This window comes from Rattus rattus, chromosome 15 (assembly GCF_011064425.1).
Source record: "Rattus rattus isolate New Zealand chromosome 15, Rrattus_CSIRO_v1, whole genome shotgun sequence".
NCBI classification, from domain to species: domain Eukaryota; kingdom Metazoa; phylum Chordata; class Mammalia; order Rodentia; family Muridae; genus Rattus; species Rattus rattus.
This window is the reverse complement of record NC_046168.1, coordinates 19987362-20014635: the sequence shown is the minus strand read 5'-3', so window position 1 is coordinate 20014635 and position 27274 is coordinate 19987362. Positions and strand designations below refer to the sequence as shown.

The window sequence follows — 27274 nt, the reverse complement described above, 5'->3', positions numbered from 1 at the left end:
AAGCACTTGACGGCGTTGCAGGCAGCAGCTGCCCACTGAAGGTGGAGGGTTCGTGTCCAAGGCAAGCCATGGGGCCTCATTTTGCAGACAGCTGCAGCAATCTGTGTGTTTTAGCCATATTCTAAAAGTGCCCTTTAAAGGGGGCAAGGCTGAAGAGATGCTTCAGCAGTTAAAAGTGCTTGCTGCACAAGCACGAAGACCTGAGTTCAAATCCCAAGCACCTTTGTAAAAAAAACCAGACCTTCAGATGAGGCACCTAAAGATTGTCTACCGTAGATTCAGACATGGATTCCATGAAAGAACAACACCTAAACCCAAGAGGGCAGCTGTTGCCGCATCCAGTTGATCTTGAAGATTTCAATCAGTTATAAAATAAATGTTCTGGTTTCACAAACAAAAAATTAATTAAAATTAATTAATTAATTAATTATGGTGGTAATAAAGATAAGATACCAAAGAGTATTTAACAGATCTCCAGTTAAATATTAGGTTTAATTTGTTTATGTCCTTCAGAAGTATCTTTCCGGTGTGTGCTTATATTTATATGACATATAAACTATCATGCAGAGCTGGTAGTTCTGTTTGAATTATGGTCTTCATTTCTTTGTGGTAATACAGATTGCCCATTGAGCTTGATTGAGAATTTGTGTCCATGTTGTCATCTCTGTTGTTTTTCAAGTCCAGCTCAGTAAATGGTATCATTTCTCAATATTTAGTGAAAAATCTCCTATTGTTATAAGGATTGTAGGGAGTTTCTGTATCTGACTATTCAAATGGAAAATGTCATACTATTTTCCAGATGTATTTGCTGCTATTTTAGAAATAGATGCAATTATATTATATTAATAAATACATGTGTTAAATATATATGTATATACATATACATATATATACATATATATATATATAAAACCTTGTAGGGGACGGAGACAGGAGGATCATTGGGACTCACTGGCTGCTGTGTGGTCCATGTTCAATGGGAGAGCCTGTCTCAAGAGGATAAAGAGGAGAACAAGATGTCTGATGACCTCTTCTGGCTTTCCTCAGGCGCATAGTATACACACACACACACACACACACACACACACACACAGAATAAAAAGTTAAACGTAATGATTAATTATGGAAGGAGCAAGCACCCTTACGTTATTTTTCTGTTCACCCTCTCCTGGAAATGGCAGTTATTAGCAGGAGTTACAAGTTCAGATGGCCAAGCTAATCAGAGCCTTATGCTCACGTTGATAGCATCCAGCAGAAGCTAATGCACAACAGCCTAGAAAGGCCTGGAGTCTTTGCCAGCCGGCAACCCAGGTCGGAACCCAGCCCTCTCCTGAAACTCAACTTCCTCTTAACCTTTGTCTTCAAAGCACCTTCCCGAGAAGGCCTTTCCACTGGTTTCTTTGTAGTTTTGAACTACAGATGCCTAATTTGAGGGGAAATGGTGTTTTAGGGCCTGTGGTCTAGTAACATGCTTGGTGCCCAACACTTCCTTTCCACCCTTGTGTGAATTCAGCTCTGGGCTCAGACCTCTGCCACCTCGGAGGCCTCCCCTCCTTCCCAAGGAGTTTGGCTTGCCTTGTCTATCTCATCCCTTCACAGGAGATAAAACATGAGTGAAGTGCATACGTGAATCTGCCCACAGCTGTGTAGTTACGTCACGGAGACCCTGTGAGGGCTTTAATTTGCTTCCTCGTCATACATCTGCAGATACGCAGAAACCTCAGTACACCATCTTCACTGAAGTACCCTTTGGGGGATGATTGAGTCTTGTCAAGGTTTTTCTTTCTATGACACCCTCTGGACCCCTCTGCTTAGGCTTGATCTCTGCAAATCTTGGAAAATTGGGCACATCTTTCCTCACCTGCCCCTATATCTGGGTCATGAATGAATAAAGAGAAAGGGATGGATGGATGGATGGATGGATGGATGGATGGATGGATGGATGGATGGATGGATGGATGGACAGTGATGAATGAATGATGAATGGGCATGGTCCAGAGATATTCTTTTTTCGATGAAGCAGTGCTTCAGACCTGCCCCTCACAGCTCTTCATTTGGGGAATGAATTATACACAGATAAAAAATGGAACTTTCTGGCTCTGTATGGAAAGCCCCAGTTCACCAAGGGGGATTTTCTGGGGTTTTCATTCTAGAGGAGCTGGGACCTGTAAGTGTTGTCACTGGGCTTCCCACCCCCTTCAGAGAGGCAGAGTAGCCTGAGGAGAGCAGCGTGGGGCTTCCTGCCTTTGGCTCATCCTCTTTCTTTGCTATTGCCTGAGGATTTTTGGTTTTGGTTTTGATAGCGTCTCACTGTGTAACCCTGTCCAGCCTGAAACATGCTATGTGGACCAGACTTTCCTAGAACTTACAGACCCACATACTCTTCGTCCAAGTGCTGAGCTTAGAGCCATATGCCACCACGCCCAGCTGACTAAATACCTTAATCTCTAGACATAGATGTACTTTAAAAAAAGAATATTTATGATTGAAGTTATTCTAAGAACTATAACTGATAAGCTTAAGGTCATTTTTATATCATCAACTTGATAAATCTCTTTTAAACACATTTGTGCATACTAAGACTATTCATAAAAGATCTACTTTTACTAGAACAATCGTAAAAAGATCTTTCTGAGTAGAGAGTCCGGTTACAAGTTTGAAACATAGCCCCTCTTCTTTCCTTATTTGTGGAGGGCTCTAACCTTGACAATCCTAAAACCTTTGGCCAGAGAACAGTCTGACTTGGGATCTGACAGTGTAGCCTTTGAGTGAGTGAGGCGTGAGTGCATGGCTGATTGAGAAAAGGGGTGTTTAGGGACCACGGGTGCTTCGCTCCCCGAGAGCTGTGGCTGAGCTGTGCTGGTTGTAGACCTTTATAAGCAGATCGCTGTGTACATAAACTCAAATACTTAAGTCATTCACATGAAAGAAAAATGGCATTCGTCCTCTTATGTATCTTTTCCAGTCTGCTCTTCCTTTCATTTGTACAAAACTGTATTTTCCTTAGACTCTCAGTGGTGGATCACTTCTCCCAATGATGAGAGGATTGCTGAAAATAGAGATCATTTGAGAGAAGAAAGATAGTCATAGGAACTGATACTGTCTGCACAAAATATGTGAATGGAATGTACTGGCGTGGCTGGTCAGACTTTCCTGAACATTTTATAGCAAAACACGAAGATTCCAGTTGAGTATAGTGTCCTTACGAACAGGGCGAATGGGTCCTTCTTGTCTTTAGGAAAGACGCGTCTATTCCTACATGTATGCACGTGCTGTGTGAGGTTTTGTGTGCTCTGTGCACATGGTTATCTTTAGATTCCAGAAGAGGGCATCAGAGGCCCTGGGGCTGGAGTTAGAGAGGGTTGTGAGTCATCTGAAGTGGGAGCTGGGAACTGAACCAGGTCCTCTGTAGCAGTGGTAAGCACTCTTAGCTAATGAGCCGTCCAGCAGTACCCATAGTGACTTTGAAAGGCTTAGCTTCAACATGGGCTCAGATTGCAGTAAGCTAAATAGGGCCACTGCAACAAGCCTCAGGCAGGGCCACTGCATACAGAGGGCTGATTGCTCCGCAGATGGCCTTGTCTAAACTGGGGAAGATTGTGAACACAGGCGTTAGTTGTTAAGAATCAAAATAGATTCCACATGCCTCAATCCTCAAGTTTATTTCTTTTTTCTTTTTTCACTTTTTATTGATTCTTTGTGAATTTCACATTAATGACCCCAGTCCCCTCATCCCCCTGTCCCCTCACATCTGCCCATGCCCCTTGCTGCCTCCTCCCTAAAATAAAACACACACAAACAACAAAGCAGAGGGGGAAAAAAATCTCACTGTGGAAGCTGTAGTGTGTCAGTGTGTCCCTCAGTGTATCCCTCTGTCCACACACTTGCAAATGTTCATTGCAGTGAGTCACTAGTCTGCTTTGAGGCCTCTGGCCTCTGTGACACCAACAGTATTGTTTCCTCATTGGGAATCCTCCTGTTGTTCTATGTCACAGATATCCCGCAGCTTTGGAACAGGAGGACTGGCCGTTTTATGTGCCCCAGCTTTTCACAGATGATATAGATTTTGGGGTGGGCCAGTTCAGAGCCATGGATCTGGGACTGGGTTGTAGCTGATCTGGTCAGTATGTCTGCTCTTCTTATCCACACCATCAGGGCGAGCTCTCCAGCACTGCTCTGGCTAGGTCTCCCAACGCCACTATCAGCAAGGTTTGGGGTGGAGGGGTTGCTCTCCCAAGTGCTGAGGACTGTGAAGGGCTGGGCCAGCTCCTCTGCTCTCACACCCTCAGGGCTGGCTCACTCATGCCTTTACCATCAGGGCCAGCTCTACTGTGCTGTCCCGGTGAGGTGCAGGGCCTGCTCTCCCAAGCTCATGATCCTGTGGGCAGCTCTCCCAACTGCCAGAGGTTGTGAGGGGTGGAGGCATCACCTCTCAGCCCGCACCATCCCACGGTAGATGACTCACACCCTGGGGGCTGGCTTACCCCCGTCACCAGGGCCAGGTTCTCTGGGCTGCCTGGGTAGGGCACAGGGCCTGCTTTCCAGAGCGCAGCATCCAGTGAGAGGTGAGACCAGTTATGCACAACCCTTGGGCATCCATGTGGTTCTGGGCAGCTGCCCCAGCCAGGGACATTGACCACCTACCCCTGCGACTACATAGCCCAGGATTCATGCATGGCCCTCAGCAGCAGCTCAGGCCAGGCCCTCACCATGAGCCCACGTAGTTGAGGCTGACTACTCACAAGAGGCTGCTCCTCTCTACCACCGAGTCCCCAGTTCTGCCTCTCTGCATATGTTCAAGCTGCTTCACTTCTCTTTCTCTCCCATCTGACCACTTATGCACTTGCACGTTGTGATGGCGCCTGGGAGCCCCTGGGTGACATTCTCCGTCTGTGCTACATGGCGTGGCAGCAAACGGGTGTCTGTGGTCCAACTGTGCCACACACTGAAAGTCGGGTCCCTGGTGGCATGGCAGCCCACAGGTCTCTTGTTTTTCTCCTCCCATGCTGTGCTGCCTGGATTGGATTGGATTGGATTTATATCTGTCCTAGGTATAAGACAGCCTGGCCACCAAGCCAGGCATCAAACCAGGATAAAGAAAGGACTACCATCTGCCCTGCTCCTGACTGATTTAAGAACAACAACAGCAAGGTGTGATGTCCTCCACAGGAGGAGGAAGACAGACAGACTTGTGGGCTGCCATGCCTAGAGACCCTCCCTTCATCATGTGACACATTTGGGCTACAGACACCCGTTTGTTGCCACACCATGCAGCACAGACAGAGAATGTCTCTGCCCATTGCCAGGAGGGATCAAATTAATTTCTTAAATTGTTCTTGTATGAACAACCCCAAAGCAAGAGGTAGGATCCTGGAACACCTGACCTATCAGGACCCCACTGTGAGGGGGGGGAGGGGCTGTGCAAGGGTTGACTCTGAGAATGTGGAGGAGAAAATGGTGACTGTGGCTGGGGGGGGGGTCCATTTGGTGGGGTTGGGTAGGGTAACCCTGAGGTACAGATTGATTCCCCCAAGAAATAATTTGGGTTAGCAGACAATGCTGACAGACACTTTACATGTTTGTTTACTTTTGAAGGATGCTTCCCCTGAAATAATTCTTAAACCTTGCCAAATTGGTTCTTGGGCAAACCTGCAGATTATGGGTTTCAGGACCCATGACTGGTAAGGCGGTAGAATTCCTGTTTTGGTTTTTCCATGTTTGAAGCTTGCCAGACCTTACTCCAAGCTAACTTGCCTCATTGACTCACAGAAAATTCCATTTGCTTTAGCGAGCAGAAAATCAATGTCTAATTTTGTGTAGCTCAATAATTGCTGTAAAGCATACACTTGCTGTGTGTCTCTGTCCTGCCCACCACCAGTCGCCAAATGCAAGAGAAGCAGGGCACGTCAGCAGGACGCCGGCTGGGCTGCTCGCTCTGAAGTTACTGTCCAAAGAGAAGCCGGAATTGCAGCTTTCTGAGGATAGGGACTTCTGTGGTTTTGTTTGTTTGTTTAATTTGGGTTTTGGTTTTTTGAGACAGGGATTCTCTGTGTAGCCCCGGCTGTCCTGGAATTCGCTCTGTAGACTGAGGAAGCTGGCCTCAGACCCACAGAGATCCTCCTGCCTCTGCCTCCTGAGTGCTGGGGTTAAAGACCTGTGCCACCATGTCCAACCCCTTTGTTTTTTGTTTTTTTTTTTTTCAACAAGGTGTCTCACTGTGACCCAGGGCTCACCTGTTAGGCTACACTAACTGTCCAGTAGCCCCTGTGAGCTACCTGTCCCTACCTCCCCACGGCCCTGGCTGTTTATGTGGGTTTTGGGATCTGATTCAGGTCCTCATGTTTATTCCCCACTCTCCCCTATTTGCTTTTTACAGTAGTGAATTTAACCAGGTCTTGAAGTCACTCTGTGGACCTTTGTAAGTTTGGCAAAGTGAGCTCACTCTGTCCAGAGGCCCCATGGTAGGCCACCTGATAACCGACTGCCATTTCCATCCAGGAGACCTGAGGAAGTTCCAGACCTGAGCTTCAGCTCTGTGCCTGTGCTGGTTCTTTGCTCTGTGGCATTCAGGGTGACCTCAGTTCTCATGGTTTGACACTTATCCTGATAAAAACATCAGAAGTTAGTCAGTTAAAAAACTGGTATCTTAGGGTTGAAGCGATGACTCAGCAGTTTGGAGCATTCGGGTCTGGATTCAGTTCCCAGCATCCACATGGTGGTTCACAGCCATTTTTTTTTTTGGCAATATTTTCTTTTCTGTTCAGTTAATTAATTAATTCGCTTACATCCCAATCACCACAGTCCCTCCCTCCGTTCCCCCTCCTTTCTCCTGTGAGAAGGTGGATGCCCCACCCCAGGAGGGGATCTCCCTACCCTGGCACATCCTGTCTCTGCAGGGCTAGGCACATCCTTTCCCTCTGAGGCCAGACGAGGCAGCCCAGCGAGGGGATCCAAGCCATTCCTGCTCCAGTTCCAAGGACTCGAGTGCTCTCTCCTGACCTTCAAGGGCATCAGGCATGCACACGGCACACATACATACATCCAGGAAAAACACACACACATAAAATAATAAACAATATCGATTTTTAAGATCATTGTTCTCTCTGTCGTCATCGGAGTGCTCTGTGTCCTGTGAAGCAGGCCTGGAGTGTGTCTGCTGGTGAACTGGTGCAGAGATCCTTCAGGACTCTCGTGTGTGAGGAAGCACTCAGAGGCCTGCCCTGCTTTCCTCCCAGGAGCAGCGGGAAATGACTTTATCTCTGAGGTGATGCACGCAGAGTGTGCATCTGAGTGTGCTAAGCACGCAGCACTTCTGCGAGGCAGGAGCTCTCTCGCACCTTTAAAATTCCATATCAGTTAAGATGCAAGAAATTGTAATGAAACCTTAGAATCTCAGAACATATCTGTGGAAAGGCTAAGATTGTTTAATTCTCATCAGAGGCTAACATTTAGAGAAGCATAAGACATTTGTGTTGGTAGAAAAAAGTAGAAGGGACTGGGGAGAGAAAAGATGATGTCAGTATGGAAGTAAAATCACACAGACAGACAGACAGACAGACAGACAGACACACACACACACACACACACACACACACACACACTGAGATGCATACACACAGAAAGAGAGGGAGAAACACAGATACAGAGAGAGGAGGGAGGGAGAGAGAGAGACATGCATACACACAGAAAGAGAGGGAGACACACATACAGAGAGACACGCACGCACGCGCACACTCACACACACACACACGGAGGGGGAGGGACAGGCAAGGGGCATGGACACTGGCTTGCTGGATGTTTACAAGGACACTTCCACAAAGGGCATGCCAAGCCAAAGCTGTCAGGCCTAAGCTCAGAAAGCTGGCATGTATGGGTGGGCAGTTAACAAAAGACACCACAAAGTCAGGCACGCACAGAGCTGTCTCACTGAAAGAGAGAGACCGCCTGGAGATTCCACTTGACTGCCGTCGGAATGCCCATGAATGCCCGTGACAGGAGGATGGACGGCAGCAAGCCTGAGCCATGATTGGAGGGCGGAGCTCACTAGGGGTTGGAGTATAAAGTAGTACAGACATGGAAATCAGTGTGGAGGTTTCTCAAAGAATTAAAATTGAACTTCAAATGACCCAGCTATGCCGGTCCTTGACACATGCCCCAAGGACTCTGCATCTACCACAGAGACACTCGTTCATCCATGTTTATTGCTGCTCCACTCATAGCAGCGAGAAAATGGAACCACCCTAGATGTCCATCATTGGATGAGTGGATAAGGAAAATGCTCACACAGGAATTTTATGTAGCTCCTAAAAAAGATGGAGTGCAGGGAAAAATGAAACAGATGGATTAGGAAAATTGTCCGTTAAGCCAGGTGACACAGACTTGCACAGTCATGTTCTCTCTCGTGCAGATCCTAGCTTCCAGTCTTTACAATCGTGTATGTGTGTGTGTGTGTGTACATATGTACAGTACATACATACATGTGCGTATGAAACCGGACAGAGGACTATCGGGAGGGTTGAACGGAAGTATTGAAGAAGACAGCGAAAGCAACAGAGCAGGTTGCTTTCATGAAAACAGGAAGGAGGCCACTGTGGGTGAAAGGGCCACAGGAAGGGCAGGGAGTAGGGGTGAAGACGCAGGAGAAGAAGCAACAAAAACTAATCTTGTGTGAAAACAGTGTCATGAAATCTAGTACTTTGTAATTCTTCTTTTTTTTTTTTTTTTTATTAACTTGAGTATTTCTTATTTACATTTCGAATGTTATTCCCTTTCCCAGCTTCCGGGCAAACATCACCCTAATCCCCCCCTCCCCTTCTTTATGGGGGGTTCCCTCACCATCCTCCCCCCTTGCCGCCCTCCCCCAACAGTCTAGTTCACTGGGGGTTCAGTCTTAGCAGGACCCAGGGCTTCCCTTCCACTGGTGCTCTTACTAGGATATTCATTGCTACCTATGAGGTCAGAGTCCAGGGTCAGTCCATGTATAGTCTTTAGGTAGTGGCTTAGTCCCTGGAAGCTCTGGTGGCTTGGCATTGTTGTACATATGGGGGTCTCGAGCCCCTTCAAGCTCTTCCAGTTCTTTCTCTGATTCCTTCAACGGGGTCCCATTCTCAGTTCAGTGGTTTGCTGCTGGCATTCGCCTCTGTGTTTGCTGTATTCTGGCTGTGTCTCTCAGGAGCGACCTACATCCGGCTCCTATCGGTCTGCACTTCTTTGCTTCATCCATCTTGTCTAATTGGATGGCTGTATATGCATGGGCCACAAATCTAGTACTTTGTATGGCAGCTAATAAATAGCATCTTTCTGAAGTTCAGAAGAGTAGAGAGTACACGAGTGCTCCAGTCTGCACAGAGAGACATTTGTGATGAGCCTGTCGCTGTCGGTTCAAAGACCTGTTGAAATGTGTCGAATGCAGTGAGCACTAGCACATTCCTGCCTTTCTATGGGTTTCCCGCCTCACGCCGTCCACTTACCTGGTTTTCCCATAGGGCCCTCCCGTTCGTCCAGCATTGCCAGGGCTGCAGGTGCGGTGAGACCTATTACGGTAGCAGTCGGAGGGCGGGGCTGATAACTAGCGAGGTGTCTGAAGCACGACACTGCTGCCATTTTCGTCGTTAGCCGCTTGTCCTAATGAGCTTTATGAAAACGTAGGGTGCCTTTTATGAGTGAATGAATACAAGGACAGCTGTCCTCAGGAGAATATTATCATCTACAACCCGGAGGGAAGTGGTGCTCTACGGCTGGGCTGGAGAACCACTCATGGTTTTGTTATTTGTTTTGTTCTAAACTTATCTTCCCATCCTATTTGGTATTTCTTTTTTAAAAAAACAAAACAAAACAAAACAAAACATTTTTTTTATTTATTTAATTTTATGTGCTTTGGTGTGAGGGTGTCGGATCCCCTAGAATTGGAATGACAGACAGTTGTAAGTTGTCATGTGGGCGCTGGGAACTGAACCCCGGTCCTCTGGAAGAGCAACCAGTGCTCCTAACCACTGAACCACCATCTTCTGTAACTACAGACCATTTTTCACTCAGCGGGGTGCGTTCGTCAGACACAGATCTGTTAGTATCTTCCCTGCTCTGTTTAGTTTTGTTTTTAAATCGCCTGGAGCAAAACTTTCGTCCCCTTGGGTCGGATGCCACCTGGCACTTGATGGTTCCCCTTCTGCCTGTCCACTGCTGGGAAATGTGAAGGCTCTTTATTACCACAAGAAAAAATCATTAGGAAAGTGCGTCAGCTGCAGAAGTTATGTCGGTCTATAGGAATCCTGTCACGCAGCCCAAAATACTTCAAGTTTTTAATTATTTATCCTGACTAAGGCTTTATAGAATTCATAAAGGTGGCGAAAGGTGACTACATTGTAAAAGTAAATGCTTTCACTTAGTAAAACATCCTCTGAATTAAAACAGGGAGAGCTGTTGACTGAAAAGCAATAGAAGCTTTAACAAAAGTGTAGAAAAGTCACATTCATGGTCATATACCTGGGGTTCAAGGGAAGGAGAATTTAGAGCAGTGGTTCTCAACCTGTGGTGCGTGACCGCCTTGGGGGAGGGGTTGTGTACCAGATATCTTGCATATGAGATATTTACATTAAAGTTCATAACTATCGCCAAGTTACAGTCATGGTGCAGCAGTGAACCCATGTTATGGCTGTGGGTCAGCACAACATGGGGGACTGTATTAAAGGCTTGCAGCCTTAGGAATGTGAGAGCCACCAATTGGAGGGTGCGTGGGTGTTTTTCTCACGTTTATAAACTCCTCGTTTACTACCTTGAAGCAGGAAGCAGATCGGTGTCGCCTTAAGCGAAACAAACGACTCTGAGTTTAGTAATTGTCCAGTAAATACATAGACCTCTCCTATAGAGCCTAAAAGCTTTAGATTTCGGTATTTATCTAGTTATGTTTAAAACATTTGCTTCTTCTGTATCATCCAATACTGTCTGTTATAGAAGGGAGTCAGGGGCCCTTGGAGAAATGACGGGCTTTAGGTCAGACAGTTACTAGTTGAGCCTGGAACATCTTGTCATACCAGAAAACAAGACTTTAATCAAAAGAACCGAAAGGCCAGACCAAAGAAGCACACAGACACTCAGACATGCCTCTTATCAATCGAGATAAATTGATAATGGACTAAGGCATATCAAGTTTGCTAAAGCACTGTACCTCGTGGATCTACTTCACAGAATGGAAGCAAAAGTCCTGTTGGCTACAGAATATTCAGGACACACCCGTCATGGGGAAAGTGTGAAGAAGCAATCGGGACTTGCTCTGTACTGTGCCCACCATCCGACCTCAGGCTCCCTCAGAAGGAATTCTCTCCATAGGATCATCAGACATGATACATTAAGAAGGGCCTACAGACAATCATTTAGAAGTTCCTGGATCTAGGCAGTGTTTAACAGTGTGGCGGAAGGAGCCAGACATTCCCTGGTTTCCAGTGAAAGCTTAGTCACTACACGAAAGACTCTTTCACCTCACTCCCCAGATTAGGGCCTGAACCAGACAAAGCCTGCAGAGTAAGTTGGAGGGAACAGGAAAGCAAAGACCAAGTCAGCATCAAACCACACCCAGAGTGATGGACTGGACGCATCCAGATTTGTAAACCACCAGAAAGAGTCTTCCTTTCAGGAGCAGTTACACAGTCTCCATGATAGACCGGAATAGGAGACAAGTCTGCAGTGTAGGGAGGGAGCGGGTCCACTCAGGAAGCAGAAGTTCCCATGCAGGCTAAGACGATGCCCGGCCATCCTGGCACCTGCCATATGAAGAAATCATGGTCATTTCAGTGTAGGGGGGCTGTCGGCTTTGTTGCTTAATTAATGTTTTCTGGTGTCTTCATCTATATCCGAAATGACTCAATACTTGGCGTTTACTCTAAAATAATATGGGCTGTGGGGCCAGAAATGGGATTAGCAGGGGGGAGTTATGGGGCTGTAATTAAAACAAGCTTGGTCGAGTCGATTGTCGCTAAAACCGAGAAGTGGACATGAGTAGTTTGTTATTCTGGTTCATCTCTTTTTTGCGTATATTTGACTGTTGCTCCAATAAAACTTAATATATGTCTATCATTCTATATGCATATAAACATTCTGTGAAATTCATAAAATTGCAAAGCTTCTAACCGTGTTTAAATGTTGCAAAGAGTCCTTTACTAACACACAGCTGTTAGAAGGGGCAGCCTCTGAGACACTGGCATTTTGAGTACTTGTAGTAAAGGTTCCGTGAGGTAATGTGTAAAGTGGAAGGTCTCCCGGCTGGAGGGATTGCTCAGTGGTTAGGAGCACTAGATGCTCTCTCAGAGTTCCCAGCACCCACACTGAGACACTCACAAGCACCTGTAATTCCTGTTCCACGTGATCCAGCATCCTCATCTTCCCTCCGTGAGCAGTACACACACACACACACACACACTTAAAAATAAATAGATTTGAAAAGAAACAAGATTGTCATGGTGCACGGTGCTGTGAGCCTGGTAACTTAACGTCCCACATAGACTTGAGGTCAAAAGTGAGACTAAATCCTATTACAAATTAAGACTCTCAGAGCCTGAAGAGCCTAGATAGGGGAGACATGTAGTGGCCCCCCAGCAGAACTGCATGAAATGTGATCCAAACAGGCAGTTAGAAGGGACTGGGGATCAGGGTCAGCAGCAAATGGCTTCGACAGAGTGGGGCCTGCTGCACTCTAGAGCTGGTGAAACGTCCCACCCCAAACCGCTTTCCACCCACGAATGCTTGCCTGAGCTCAGCCTGGTGGGTAAGCCAAGTAGGTACACAAATCAAACATTTATGGCAGTGAACCATAAAGAACTTTAAAACAGTCCATGAATACACGTGTGATCTTACCGTGAAGCTAGGCACAGTGACTCCCAGCAGTGACCTTAGCAGTGGGAAATAGAGGTGGTTCACTGAGTCCTGGGCCAGCCAGAGATAGAGCGACCCCGTCTCAGAAAAGACAAGCCAGGTGTGGCAGGCAGAAGTAGGAAGGTGGATTTCTGTGAGTTTGAGCCTGATCTTAAACGGAGTTCCAGCACAGACAGGGCTGTTACACAGAGAACCCTGTCACAAAATAAAGGAAATTTACAGTTAATGAGATGGATGTGCCTGTTTGAGTACAATGTAGTCCAAAGATACATTGTTTTAATACTTAGGTGCTAAGGACCAACATCAGGAAAATATTAAAAGCCTTGTTTTCAGCAATCAAGCCAGCTTGTTCCTGTAAGAGCAGAAACCTTCGTATGTACATCAAAAATAAGTGCCCTTAACGAAACACAGTAGTAGCCTCAGGACCAGAGCCAGGGCGCTCAGGCAGTGATCTTGGCATTGCCAGGTGTCACGGCACTCGGGCAGAAGTGCATTTTGTATCATTCACAGTAAAGGCTGCAGTGAATGACGTCTCCTAACGCAGTGTGGACAAGCACTGCCAGGAACACTTTGGACTCATTGCACATCTGATTATGAACTAATTGTTGGCTGTTGCACAATCAAAAACCGTTTATTGATGCCTGATTTTTCACCACCTCCCTGTGCCACCCCACCGCCCGTAGGGGTCAGGACGCACGTCTAAGAAGCTCTGTCGTAATCTCCACCAACGATGCCCTCCTTGATTAAGCATCTCTGACCGTCGTAAGCTGATTGTTTCCTTGTGAGTAAACTTGTTTTCTTCTGTTTTATCCTAGTTGGGGAATGGCAGTCAATGTGTATTCTACCTCGATAACCCAGGAGACTATGAGCCGGCATGACATCATCGCATGGGTTAATGACATCGTGTCTCTAAACTACACAAAAGTGGAACAGCTCTGTTCAGGTAAGACATTATCCTTTTAGTACTTACATGATGTGTCTGCTGGCGATTGAATGTGATTTTTATGAGCCACACATGACATATTTGGGGGTAAGACACAGACATGTATGTAAGTATAGCTACATAATTAAAAGGGGAAACTTGGCTGGGAGTGAAGAGCACAGGGGGGAGGGGGTGTGAGAACATCTAAGAGCACACAGCCATCCAGATGAGTGTGTGAACCGCCTCTGGCTTACTGTCTGCCACACCCCTCTGTGGTGCTGGCTCCTGGCCTCTGCTCCACCATCGTCCTATTGTCACCATACAGATGGTGACAAACACTAGAGCTTGGCCTGGTGGCTCAGGGTCCTATCCCAGCCGCTCAGGAGGTCAAGACCAGTGTATCATAAACACAGGGCCTGCCTGGACCACATGACCAGCTCAAGGCCAGCTGGGTAACCAAGTAGGACATTGTTCCAAAATCAGAAGCGCTGAGGGACACCTCCAGGGCGGAGCACGTGTCTGGAGCACCAAGCAGTTGACGCCACCCATAATGGACCTTGAACCTTTGGGGCTTCCTCCATATTGCCCTTCTCAGATCCACCCTACCCACTGCTCCACAAGCCGCTCTTGGTTCTCTGCAGACACATTCCCACACAGTTTTAGTCAGTAGTGTCGTCTTCACAGTTTAAACTGCCTCATCTACTGTCCACTCTGAGAAGACTTCCCCAAGCTCTGTGGTTTTCCCCAAACCCTGACCACCCACCATCCAGGATAAGTCCCGTCATGTGTATGATCTGAGGAGGTGCCAGGAGTTCTTAAGACCAGGCCTGTAGTTTACTTTTTATCTAATGCCCAGTATGCCTGATACCGAGGAGTTTGTTAGAGAATACATACTGAGTTAAACCTCTTTGAAAAAAAAAAGGTACAGTTTCAAAAACAAAGTTTCAGTGTGATAATCTGCCTTTAGCACTCTGACTGGAAAACAAGTATGAATCCGTGTTGTGGAAAGACAGGCATCGGTTCTCAAAATGGAAACTGCAGCAGAGCACGTCTGACCTCCGGGGAGCTGCCGAAAGAGCACACACATTCTTGCGCTCTCGGTCAGTACCTCAGTCAGTACCCCTGGGCCTGCGGCCTAGGCACCTGTGCTCCATTGCAATCCTGGATGGGTCTCCCAGCAGTCTGCCACTTGCCGTGGTGCACTTCTGAGAAACCTCAGACACTCACGGTGCAGTTCAGGCGTCCCAAGCCCATGCGGCACCATTCGCATGCTCTTCGTTTAATTTTGTCTTCAGCAGTAGCATTTGGCAGGAGGAAGCGGTTTTAATATTTACTTATTTATGAATTCATTTCTCTGTTCTCATCCTAGAAGACATTGAAGGCAGGTAGGACTGTGCCACTAGATGAGAACAAATCCAAATACGGTTGACCTAAGCCATTTGTCCTCATGCTTAAGAATGCCCAGAGTATAATACATCTCGGGTGTTTGTTTTGGCTCCGTACAGCTTGTCCTGTGGTATCAGCTTTTAGTGGCGTGCTCCGGGAAGGTACACGCAGGTCACCTGCACACTGCAGACTGTTCTTCCCTAACACTCTACCCCGTAAAGACCTACACTCCACACCTGGTGGTTCTCCGTCTGCCTTTCTCCCCACTGTAGCATTTCTCTCTCTTTTCAGTCCCAGCTAGCAGCTCTCCCTCAGAGCCACTGTTAAAACAAACAGCAATTAGAATGTATGGAATGCCAACTGTGCAGGAGTTCATTGAGACACATAGACTTTGGGCCTGCTTACTTTTGGAGAGAGAAAGGAGAGAGAGAGAGAGAGAGAGAGAGAGAGAGAGAGAGAGAGAGAGAGAGAGAGAGGGGAAGGAAGGGGGAGGGAGAGAGACGGAGAGGGGAGAGACAGAGACAGAGACAGAGACGGAGAGAGTGACAGAGAGACAGAGACAGAGAGAGTGACAGAGAGGGAAAGGGAGATACAGTAATTTGGAAGCTCTTCATAATGAAGTTTTAGTAATTTTCTTTTTAAAATATAAGGCAAGGTGAAAAAAATGAACCTCAGCTTTTTTCAGTTTGTGAGAAATACTGAATATAGCTGTGGTGCTGGACTTGCTCGGAACATTTTGCCTCTATCTGACATCGCTTCCTTCCACATAAACACTTTCAAATGCTCTTTAAAGTAGAAGTTGTGGGCCGGGTTGGCCGTAGCTCAGTGGTAGAACACTCGTCTCCTCTATACAGGGCTCTGGATTCAAAACCCAGCGTCATAATAAGTAAATAAGTAAATAGGTCCTGTGGAAATACCTTGTATTACATTGAGAAATAATGAAAAGTACTCACTTCTCGTTATTTTTATCCCAAGAACGTTACTTTATGACCACTTTCTTTGAACGTTAGATCTGGGTCATGGATCTGTATGCATATTTGGGCTGCATTTATTTCTCAGAGGAGCAGTCTGTTTCAAGGAGAGCACAGGGCCGTATCCATTCTGTATTGCGGGTTGCCTAAGTCCACTTTGAAGTCCTGTTGAGTTCCTCGTGTGGAATGGGAGGTTGAGCCATGTGCCCCACCACACTGGTCCAGCTTAGAAATGCTTCCTGTCGCTTTGTGTTATGTACAGGGGAGTGGGCAGCGGATGGTGGCCTCTGTTTTGTTCAAGCCACTTTAGTACCTGTTTCCACGGTGGTGGAGATGGAGAAAGGGCAGTGTAGTGCTGAATGTTTCTAAAAGCGGCTTCCTTGGCTTGGGGCAACTGTCAAAGGGGTGGAAAGGAGCAGGGAAAGGAACAGGAAGGAGTTTGACCTGAGGCAGAAGATATTATCTCCCCCTCACCCTTCAGCCCCCTGCCGCCCCCAGCCTTCTTTCTGCACCCCATTCCCGCTCCCCTTGCTATGTGTGGCTCTCCACCCCTAGGCTGAGTGACTGAGAAGCCAGCTTTCTCAGCTGGCTTTTCCTGCAGTCTGTGCATCCTCTCCCTCTGTTTCCCACTCGGTCCCGGACAGGAAGCACTGACAGCAGATACCAGCAGGCCTTCCACACTGACGGGACCTCAGCCAATATCATCACAGCCCATACTGGCACTGTGGCTGGTGGAAGGCTCCCTTATTTTCCTCAGCATCTGACTATTTAAATAAAATGTCATTTAAATGAAAGCATTTTTGAAATTTTAAAATATTTTTCTTGATTGACTTTTTTTTTTTTTTAAGGTAGAAAAAAAAATAATCAGGGTTTGATTCACATTCAATATGTGTTTCTCCAGATTGGTTCAAGCTTTGTGTTGGATCAAGTTCCTGGTATTTTCTTATTCTGGATGCTTTTTGAATTTGGCTGATGAAATTGTAGTTACATCTACCTCTCGAGATATGAACAATGGAAGGGAATACAATTTATAGAATGCATTCGGGGCTCTGCAGAGGTGTGGCCCTCGAGCGTGGAGCCTGAAGGACAGGCCCTCTCTGCTTTACCCTGGTGGCCATCATCCCTGTGATGGTCGCAAGTTCTTTGTGACCATTTTTGGCTGCAGATCTGTGCTTGTTAAATAGGTTGGTTCCAGGCTAGCACTGTGTCCCCTGTGCCTACTCTCTTGTGTCAGCAGAGAAGACAGGTTAGGGATGAAGTCAGCTCACAGGCTAAATTTAGTAGGGCTGATCTGACTGACTCTCTTACTGAAACCAAGTAAGGCTATCCCTCAGTGTCAGCAGGCCCAGCAGTTCCCTTAGCTTTATAAAATCAGAGGTTTATTGTCCTCTGTAAGAAACGGAGCCATTTCATAATGGGACTGCGGTTAGGTCATAGTACACGAATGGAATACTATCTGTGCTTCGCGGCGTTCTGCAGAGATCTTGTCTAGGCTGGGTGGGGTTTTTTTGTTTTTTTGTTTTTTTTCTTTGCTTCTTAATTTTATTTGACCAGCTAATTTCAAAATCTATTTACTTGGTTTCAGCATACCAAATAGTTAGAGAAAGACAGATAGCAAGTGACATACGTGGGCCATGTCGAGGCCTGGTCCAGCTGGAGGGTGGCTTGCTGGAGTGGGTAACACATTGAAGTCCCCACCAATTCACTGGCTCAATACAGCTTATTTTCTTGAGAAGAGAGTATAGAATATAAGTGTTTTTTTTTTCTTCTTCCCTTATAATTTGTATATTTCCATTATCTTGATACTTTTGTTATTGAAGATAAACATGAATCGGTGGGATTGGAAGGGTTTGGTTTGGTGTTTTGTCCTAAAGTTCGCGCGTGTGTGTGTGTGTGTGTGTGTGTGTGTGCACCTGCCTTTGAAATGCCAAACATCAGTATGCATTCACCTTGACTTACCAGAGTTTTACTAGGAATTTTTTATTTTTATTTTTTTTTTTTTTTTGCACATTGGGATGGTTGGTCCTGGACACACATGTCCACCCGCTCTCCCTGCTGTGCACGCTGTTCTGACCATGAACAGAGCTTTACTCTGCAGATACATTTTGAGGCCTGAGATAAATAGGGCAAGATTATCGTCCTTGAAGCCCTGTCCATAAAAGAGGAGACCACAGCAGGAAGTGCCTCTGAAGAGAGATGGCCTCGTGCAAAGGAGAATGCTATGCTAACTAAAGGAAGGTGGGACAAAGGGAGTAAGCGAAGAGACACTCAGATGCATGGGTGTGGCAGGGTGCTCCTGAGTGACAGAGTGGCAGCTATTCAAGGAACACCCCAGAAAGTGTCCTCCTCCTAGAGTCGGGCGGGGCTGCCCAGGGTGTAGGAGCCTGCATAGGGTGCTGAGTTTCTTCAGTGGACAGCCTCCCCAAGCCAGGGTAGCCTGTGCCCCTGCCTTCAGAAGCATGCTTCATCACACTCGGATTCATGAAGTGCGGGGCTGTGTGAACATTGGTTCGAGGCCACTGGGCGTGTGTGAGATATCTCAGGGAACCTAACTTCTTTGGAGGAGCAAGACTAGCACACCTAGGTTTCAGAAAGCCGGGTAGGTGCCAAGGACTGTTGACTCTGCCGTCCATTCCTGCATCCCGTTCTCAGCTGCTTCCCTTCATCATGGTGATAAGCACCATTGATGAAGATAAATCGAAGCCCAACAGCTGGAAGATGGATGCCCTGAAATATATACTGTATATATTTCATTGAAAGCTCCACCTGTGTGTGCGTGTGTGGTGTGTGTATATACATATTAATGACAAATCGAAGGATACACATCCATGTTAAACTTGAAAATGTCTCATAACTAACAGGAGTAAACAAAAATTGACGACATTATTAGAAACGTAAACCAGTAAGTTGTGAATTCTTAATAGATTGCAAAAATAATTAGAGGAATTTATAGAAAGCAATATCCTCAGTTATACCCTATATTTTGATTTTTATTTTCTGTTACGTGGGGACCATGTGTGGTAGAAATATAAGCTTCACAGTTATGGTTGAAGGTCTTATAGGTTCGCAACGTCCCGTGTCCATGCTGGGCTCTACCTGTCCCTAAGCCACCATCCTGAATGTGTGTGCTTAGAGAGGAGAAATGTGTTCGTGTGGACTCTGGAGCTAATGGGAGCCCTGCCATAAACTCCATTGACTTTTGGGCCTGAGGCTGTGACTGCAGTGTGTAGTTGGCCTCTTAAGGGGTATGGAAGCCTTGACGTACCTGTGGGTTTAAGACTTGTTGAGGTCATAAGTGTGGCGACCTTAGAGCCCTCCCTTCTGACTTCATCTCTGATTTTACTTGGTTTGTTTTGTTTTTTGGTTTTTTTTTTTTTGTTTTTTTTTGCTTTTTTTTGTTTTTTTGTTTTGTTTTGTTTTTTTTTTTTTTGCTTGCTTTTACTTGGTTGGGTTTTATTTGAGATCATCTCCCTATTTAGCTTAGGCTGGTCTCCAACTTTCAATCCTCCTGCCTCATCTTCCCAAGTGTGTCCCTGGTAAACTAGTGGTTAAGATTTGGTAATCTCCCAGATTCTTCTATCATTGGCATAGGAGACCACACGTGGCCTAAAATACTATGTGTATCTTGTCTTTGGTTTGGGTTTTGGATATTTTGGTTGATCAGTTGGATGGTTGGTCGGTTGATTGGTCGGTTGGTTGGTTGGTTGGATGGTTGGATGGTTGGTTGGTTGGTCGGTTGGTCGGTTGGTTGGTCGGATGGTTGGTCAGTTGGTTGGTTGGTTAGGGCTTGTACTTGTTATTGGTGATGGTGTTTTATTTAGACATAATCTCAGTACACCAGGTTGGTCTTGAATTTTGAATTCTCTCCCTGCCTCCTACATGCTGAAATTATAGGTATGCACCACCAAGCCTGGCCTACAATCCTTGCCTCTGAAGCACATAAAGACATTGCCTATTTCGAAATCATTCACTGGGTCTATAAAAACCAGTATCCTTACAAGAGAAAAGTGAGTTCCAATATACCGAATGTTATTTTGGATTTTTTTCTCAAGATGTCATTTATGTGATGTGACAAATATGCTCCTTATAAAACATTATCTTGAATTCTTGTTTCCATTTTTTTCTTTTTCCTTTTCTGTCAGTTTAAAACCTCTAAAGACTTACAGGAAGAATGTATATTTGAGGGAGACCTCACTCAGTCATTTCTCTTTACAAATGAGTTTACTGTGACTTAAGCACCTCTGTATTTTTCTGAGTGAAGACCTAAGAACTGGAGACCCCTCTGATGTTTCCCAGAAGAGGAACCAGAGCGTCTCAGGAGTGTGTGCTTACCCATCCTGTGCATGGCAGAAGTCACAGATCTCATTCTGCCCCTTGGATGTAAAACTCATTTTCATATTTCATATCTGAAATAGTCTGCCTTTCCTCATGTTGGCCTCACTTAGGCAAGTTATTCCCAAGAGGATCTCATGTTCTCGTTTTAACCATTTTATGCCACTGAGGAAAACAGAATATCTAGAATAATTTTGTTGCAAGCGTGGTCCCTGTACACACACATATACATATGTATACTCTGGACTCACACAGATACATGTGTGCATAATGCATATTTACATACATAAATACATGCACACACTGCATGTATACACATGTGCACACATGCACATTCACACACATAAATATACACATCACATACCGCATCCACCCACGTAGTGCATACACATGTACATGGGCACATCTGCACATATACACTCATACATGTGCATTCATACACAGAATCACACATGTGTGTTTGCACACACATACGCACACATGAACATTCACACGTACCAAAGGACTTATTCGCTGGCGCCTGCCTGTTCCTTTATGTTTGGTCTCATCCAGTGCGCCCGTTTTGAGTGGCTGTCCTAGCACTCCCTCAAACTTCTCGGGCACCTTCTTAAAAGGTTGATGTGTTTTCAGTTGTGTATAAGAGAACCTGTTGTTTCAGCATTTTAAGAGAATTACTATTTTACCACTCATTTTTACCATTTAATTTCCTTTTTTTTTTAACTAATTCCACCCTGGCTGCAGGATCGAAGCCATTTCTATATTCAGAGTCCAGAGATGCCAGCCATTGCTAGCACACTAGAATAATGACATCATTCCCAGTTATGTTCATCAGCCTCCCATCGCTATAACAGAATACCTGAGATAATCAACCCACTTTTTTTTTTAATCTTTATTAACTTGAGTATTTCTTATTTACATTTCGATTGTTATTCCCCTTCCCGGTTTCCGGGCCAACATCCCCCTAACCCCTCCCCCTCTGCTTCTATATTGGTGTTCCCCTCCCCATCCTCCACCCATTACCGCCTTCACCCCAACAATCACGTTCACTGGGGGTTCAGTCTTAGCAGGACCCAGGACTTCCCCTTCCACTGGTGCTCTTACTAGGATATTCATTGCTACCTATGAGCTCAACCCATTTTTTAAAGGTTTATTCTAGCTCACGGTTTTGATGGTTCCAGTGTTTATCTGATTGGCTCATCTCCGAGGGCCTGGGAAAGCTAACATATCATAGATTCAGTAGGTGAAGGAGCAGGTACATCCAGCTCATGGCCCGGAAGCAAAAGAGAGGAGGAAGAGAGGCCCAGGATCCCCAAATCTCATCAGAGTTTTGTCCCTGGTGACCAAAGAACCTCCCACAAGGACCCACTCATCAAATTTCTGCCACCTCCCAGTAGCATCACCCTGGAGACTGTGCCTTTAACCTGCGGGTCTTTCAGGGTCAGTCAAGGTCCAAATGATAGCATCGGTCTTAAAGAGGCAGAACAACTAAGCAGACTGCACGTCCGTCTGCCCCTGGGCTTCCTTAGGCCGTCCAGTGAGAGTCCCACATGAAGAACAGAAAAAGCGTCTGCGAAAGGTGACCATAGACTAAGCTGTGAAGGAAAAGAAGCTGTCTGTGTCTCAAGTGTTACGAAGAGACTTTTAGGATAGAAAGTTGGAGCAGGGAGCCAGTCTGGTGTCCTGCCTGTGAAGCGTGCACATCAGATGTGTGTGGTGTGTATTAGGGCTTGAGGCAACACGTACAGTATCGTTTCAGGGAGTGAGCACCGTATTCAAGGAAAAGAAAGGTTGGTCTTCATCTTGTTTAGGTCCTTGGCCAGGTGGCCATGAGGAGTTGGTAAAGGGCTGATGGCTACTATGAAGTAGAGCTCACATGTTGAGAAGGGGCCTCCTAATGTGGAAAAGCTGAGGAAAGGTGGACACCAAGGACCATGTCTGTCTTCTGAGGCCCTGCCCCGTCCTCTTTACTCCTCGAGTCAGCAGGAGTGGACTCAGTACAAGCTGAGCATGGCTAGCATCTGGGGTCCCAGCAAAAGCAACACAGATCAACCCCAGCCAGGACCTGACCTTGGCTTGCAGTCTCTCTGACACATTTCTATGCAGAGCTCTCGTCTGTCCTGTCAGCTTATCCACAGACAAAGCAGAGGGAGGGGGCGATCCCTGGCCAGCGTGAGGTACCCGGCCTTTCTTGTGTCAGACAGTTCTCAGCACTGATGAGCAGGGCACGCCTGGTGACGTCTGACTCTCCAGTCAGCTTCAGCGTCTGCAGTGATCAAGTCAGGCATGTCCACGACTGGCAGCTCTTCAGATGTTTCCTCGCCATTTCCTACGAGTTACATTTTTAATTTATAGTTTTTCATAAGTGACATAGGAAGAAGAAAAGAGGTACCAGATAGAATTGCATACCAGGGAAGAGGAGAACGGCTTAAGATAACCATCACTCTGCAGGCTGGAGTTTCTTTCCACCCTGAAACTATGATGTCAGTGTGACAGACACCATGTCACCTCTCTCTCTGTCGCCTCCTTCCCAGGGGTGTGGTTCTTCCCTGGATTTTAACACAGTCTGTTTTTATGCACGTGCTGTGACCGTGAGAAGCATAGCCCTGATATTAGCTTCAGCATAGTTTCCTGAAGTTTCTCTTCAGTCACGGTCAGGAAGATTGGTCTTTATTCCTATGTCTTCCGAAGGACATTTGTGGCAATTCACAGAAGAACTTTAAAAAAAAATAAAGGAGCCAAGTTTTAGAGAAAGTACACATGTCAACATTAAATACAATGTTAGACCACTATTAAAAAAAAAAAACAAAAAAAAAACAATTTCTCTCTCTTCCCTAACCCCTCTCCCTCTTTAACTCTTCTATCCTCTATGCTTTGCCCGTCTGACTAAATCCCTAAAATAAATGCTGGGAGGTCTCCCTGCTGATTTGAGTTCCTTCAATTACTGAATTTGTGCTTAGATAACAAAATGTCCTGGGACAAACCTGGGATGTGTCGATAAATCAGTTTATTATACAACAGCTTTCTGTTAGGTGGCACGGAGTGCACCGAGGCTCTGTGGTCACTACTCTCCGTCCTCTGTGGCGCTGGTGACCTTCTTCCGTGCCAAGCTGGGTCTGCTGAACCCTGAGCCTTTAGGCCCCGCACAGGAGCTGTGGGGGAAGGTGCATCCTTCTGCAGGAAGTGCCTGTTAAGGATGCTGTTGATGTGTGTGTGACAGCTCATGGGCCTGACTTGGGTGAACGGCAAGAGTGAGGAGCTGTGACCTGAGAGAGGAGGGCAAAGGTTTCCATCTGAAGAGAGATGACAAGGCACCTAACCCCAGGGACAGGGACAGGAACCTCTGTCAGCAAAGGAATGTTTTGTGGGAGTGAGCCTCAGGCTTGTGCTGGTCTGTTCACATCACTCCCATCTTGCATGTATTCTGAGTTCCACTTTGAGGGCTCCCGCGTGCCCCCTTTTCTCCTTGCTTCCTGACCACCCTCAGCAAAGACCCTTGAAGACCGAAACATGATGCTGAGTTAGACTTGACCCTGTCTGTGGGACGACAGCCAGTTTCTCTGTAGACTTCTCCCCTGACTCGCTTAGCACATCTGTGTCCCTGCGTTTATTTTGTACTTGTTGTTGCTTTGTGGGTTTGCAGGGCTGTCTGTCCTATTTTCTCTGTTTTTCCGAATTCTGTATTTCAGTGTTTCTCCGGCCTTTCAAACCTCAGTTACTTGCCCCTTAAAATGAGATCATTTTCCTAGGGAAGAATGTTTTAGGGGACTCACTGTAGAACTCTGGCTATCCTGAAACTTCACTGTGTAGACCAGGCTGGCCTCGAACTCACAGAAATCCACATGCCTCTGCCTCCAAGTGCTGTGATTAAAGGTATAAGCCACCATACCCAGAAGTTTATTGGTTTTTCATTCACCAATAAGCAGAGGGGCATCCCCATGTGCCACCTACAGATGGGCATTTGTTCAGAGGTGACCACATCACAAAAGTTACACATGGACACTCTTTCCAGATTCCTGCCTGTAAGGCCAACTTACCTTATGTCAGCCTGTCTTAACAAACCAGAACGGGCAGGTAGACAGAACAAAGCTTTCTCTGTGAAAGCTTAGAGATGACATTAGAAACAAGTGTGTAGAGACCCTTCCAGATTCAGGTGGGAAGACAGAGCCGTGATGGCAGAGCCTTCCAGAACCTTCTTTCTTCCTTAATCCAGCAAGAAACCCAAATCTCTCTCCAGTAGGTTTTGTTTATACCTTCCTAACTTGTTTTTATTTGTGATAGAGACTTGTGTTAAGGTCTCCCCACCCCCTGCCCGGCCTGGAATGATAAATTCTAACTTTAGCTGTGGTCTCAGACTCAGACCTCTGCTTCCAGTTTCAACACTGACAACACTGAGCTCTGTGGAAGCCGGTGACATTTTGTACTCACCACACACACACACACACACACACACACACACACACACACACACACACACACTTTCTGGACTCTGCTGTGGGAGCCAAGTGTCACTGTGTGAGGCCGGATAGGTTTAGTAAATCTTGATGAGCGTGTTGCCTGAACAGAAGTCACACGTTGGGAACTGGGCGTGAAACTTAAAGTACCCAGGACTGGCTTAGTCCTTAGGTGGAAACTCAGCTAATGTTTCCAGCCAACAGTCTTACTCTTCAGCTGTGGTGGGTGGGTAAACCACTACAGACTGGTGACCGTAATGCTGGGGTTAGTGTGCCTGACACAGATGTGCTGACTTTCAATCCACCATCTTAATGGCGAGTTTCTGAGAAAGCTGCTTCTCCAAGTAACATGTAAACAGCAGTCCTTGTTCATATCGTAAGCCTCGGCTGTCGTACATTCTCTGTGTCTCCCCAAAGTTTACCTTTTAATAAAGAGTCCATCCTACATCTCAGCCAAGGTCTCTTTGGAGTTTCATTTCTACTGCCCCAAAACTTCCATTTGGAAGAGAGAAGAAATGTTCTGTCTCCCGTGACAGCAGCACTTTTATCTACTCAGAGCGTCCACTGATTGTCCCACATCATCAGAATCCCTACAGCCAGGCTATCCGCGAGTGATGCTCTGCAGGTCTCTGGGGGGGGGGGGAGTGTGTGGGCACGTATGTATACGTTTGTGTGAAAGCATGCGTGTGTGCGTGCATGCATACCCAGGGATGCACGTTACTGTGTTTGTGCGTGCACAGGTCAGAGGTCAGCATTGGATGTCTTTCTATTTGTTCCTGATGGTGTTTTTTGATGCAGGGTCTCCTACTGAACCTGGAGCTCACTGATTGGCTAGACTGGCTGGCCAATGAGCTTCATCCACTTTTCCCACTTTTCCTTTTTGAGCTGGCGGGGGGGGGGGGTCTCTCTCACTAGGATGGGAACTCACCAGTTCAGCTGGGCTAGCTGGTCAGTGAGTTCCAGGGATTTGCTCCTACTGCCGCCCCAGCACTGGGAATGCAGTCATCTCGTGTCACCGGAGCATGGTTTTTACATGGGTCCTAGGGGATAAACTCTGGGCCTTGTGATTGGCACTTACTGACAAAGACTCTCCTCAGCTTCACAATTGAACTCTTAAAGCATGCATGGTGTATGTGGTGTCTGTGTGTGTGTGTCTGTCTGTCTGTCTGTGTGTCTTGTCTCTATCTGCCTGCCTCTTGTCTTCCTGTCTGTCTGTGTATATGGGTAGAGGTTTCTGCTGACTGCTGGAAACAGAGCCCCATGTTTTGAAGTATCACTTTCCTCTTTAGTCAGCCCTGATTTCCCACAGGGACACTTCCTCCACTAGGAGGTTTGGGCTTTGGTGGCAGATGCAGTCCTACAGAAGCATTGGTTCACAGAGTGACCAGGCCAAATACAGAGAGACAGTAGGCCTCTGTGTCTGTAGTGTACCGAGCCTCCAACCCATCATGCTCTGTCATGAAAGCCGTTTTAATTGCTAATATGTGGCTGTTGAGATATGGCCGAAAACAGTTACATTGTTAATTTATGACACCATCAGGAGCTCAGAAAGGAGTGTGTGGACATAAGTCACCAAGAGAGGAGAGGAGCCCCTACTGCCCCTGGGAGCATGCAGCACACCGGGCCTCTCTGACATAAACCACAACAAAAGACGGGGAGGCTAGAAGCAAGTGTGCTGACGAGAGTCTGAGACATGAGTAGGTGAGACGTCCTGTTCTGATTAGCAGAGAACTTCAAGTAGCCTTTGAAGGAGAAGTTGGTGGCAGCCCGAGTGAGAATCAGATCATCATCTAAGTTTAGAGCTGGGCACTCTATCCAGCCCTGACGTTTTGCACATGAGAATATCGTTGGCTTAGAGGGTGTGATGGCATGTCCAACGTATTCAAGATGGGGAAGGCTTCAGAGCCAAGGGCTGGCACTCCACTCCCCTCCTCCTCCGCCAACCTCCTCCTGGATAGATGCTTAAGAAAGTGTTCTTTACCTGTTAAGATTCCTGTAATGAAAGAGAGGAGCACATCAGTATGTCCAATTAATTCTTTTAATTAAGGCTGTGAGTCTCTGCCCCTCATCGAGTAGGAAGATTAACGGAAAGCTGTAGCCCAGTCCCCCAGCAGCTTGGCACCTCTGCCTAGTTCCTCGGCCTATGGGAGTTAGATAGGCAGTTTGGGTAGCTGCTTATGGCAGAGCCCGGGGTTCTGCCCTGATGTCAGGCTTGATGTGGTCACTACAGATCACGTTGCATTCTGGGAAATGAACTGCAAGGTAGGTAGGTTTGTGTGTTTTCAACAGTAGAGGTGAGGGGAAGAGGAAACGAGGTACGAGAACAATAGGAACAGGGAGAAAGGAGA

The 27274-nt window shown here is 46.5% G+C and overlaps 1 protein-coding gene across 3 annotated transcripts in view; it reads left to right on the top strand.

The window, feature by feature from the left end:
* The window catches only part of Mapre2 (microtubule associated protein RP/EB family member 2), a 142031-nt gene that overhangs the window by 61456 nt on the left and 53301 nt on the right, over positions 1 to 27274 (top strand). For all 3 annotated transcript variants that reach the window (XM_032886068.1, XM_032886067.1, XM_032886066.1), the window contains one exon: positions 13680 to 13807. In XM_032886068.1, coding sequence (XP_032741959.1) covers positions 13687 to 13807 — 121 coding nt within the window. In that variant the 5' untranslated portion in view covers positions 13680 to 13686. The remainder of the gene's footprint in view (positions 1 to 13679; positions 13808 to 27274) is intronic.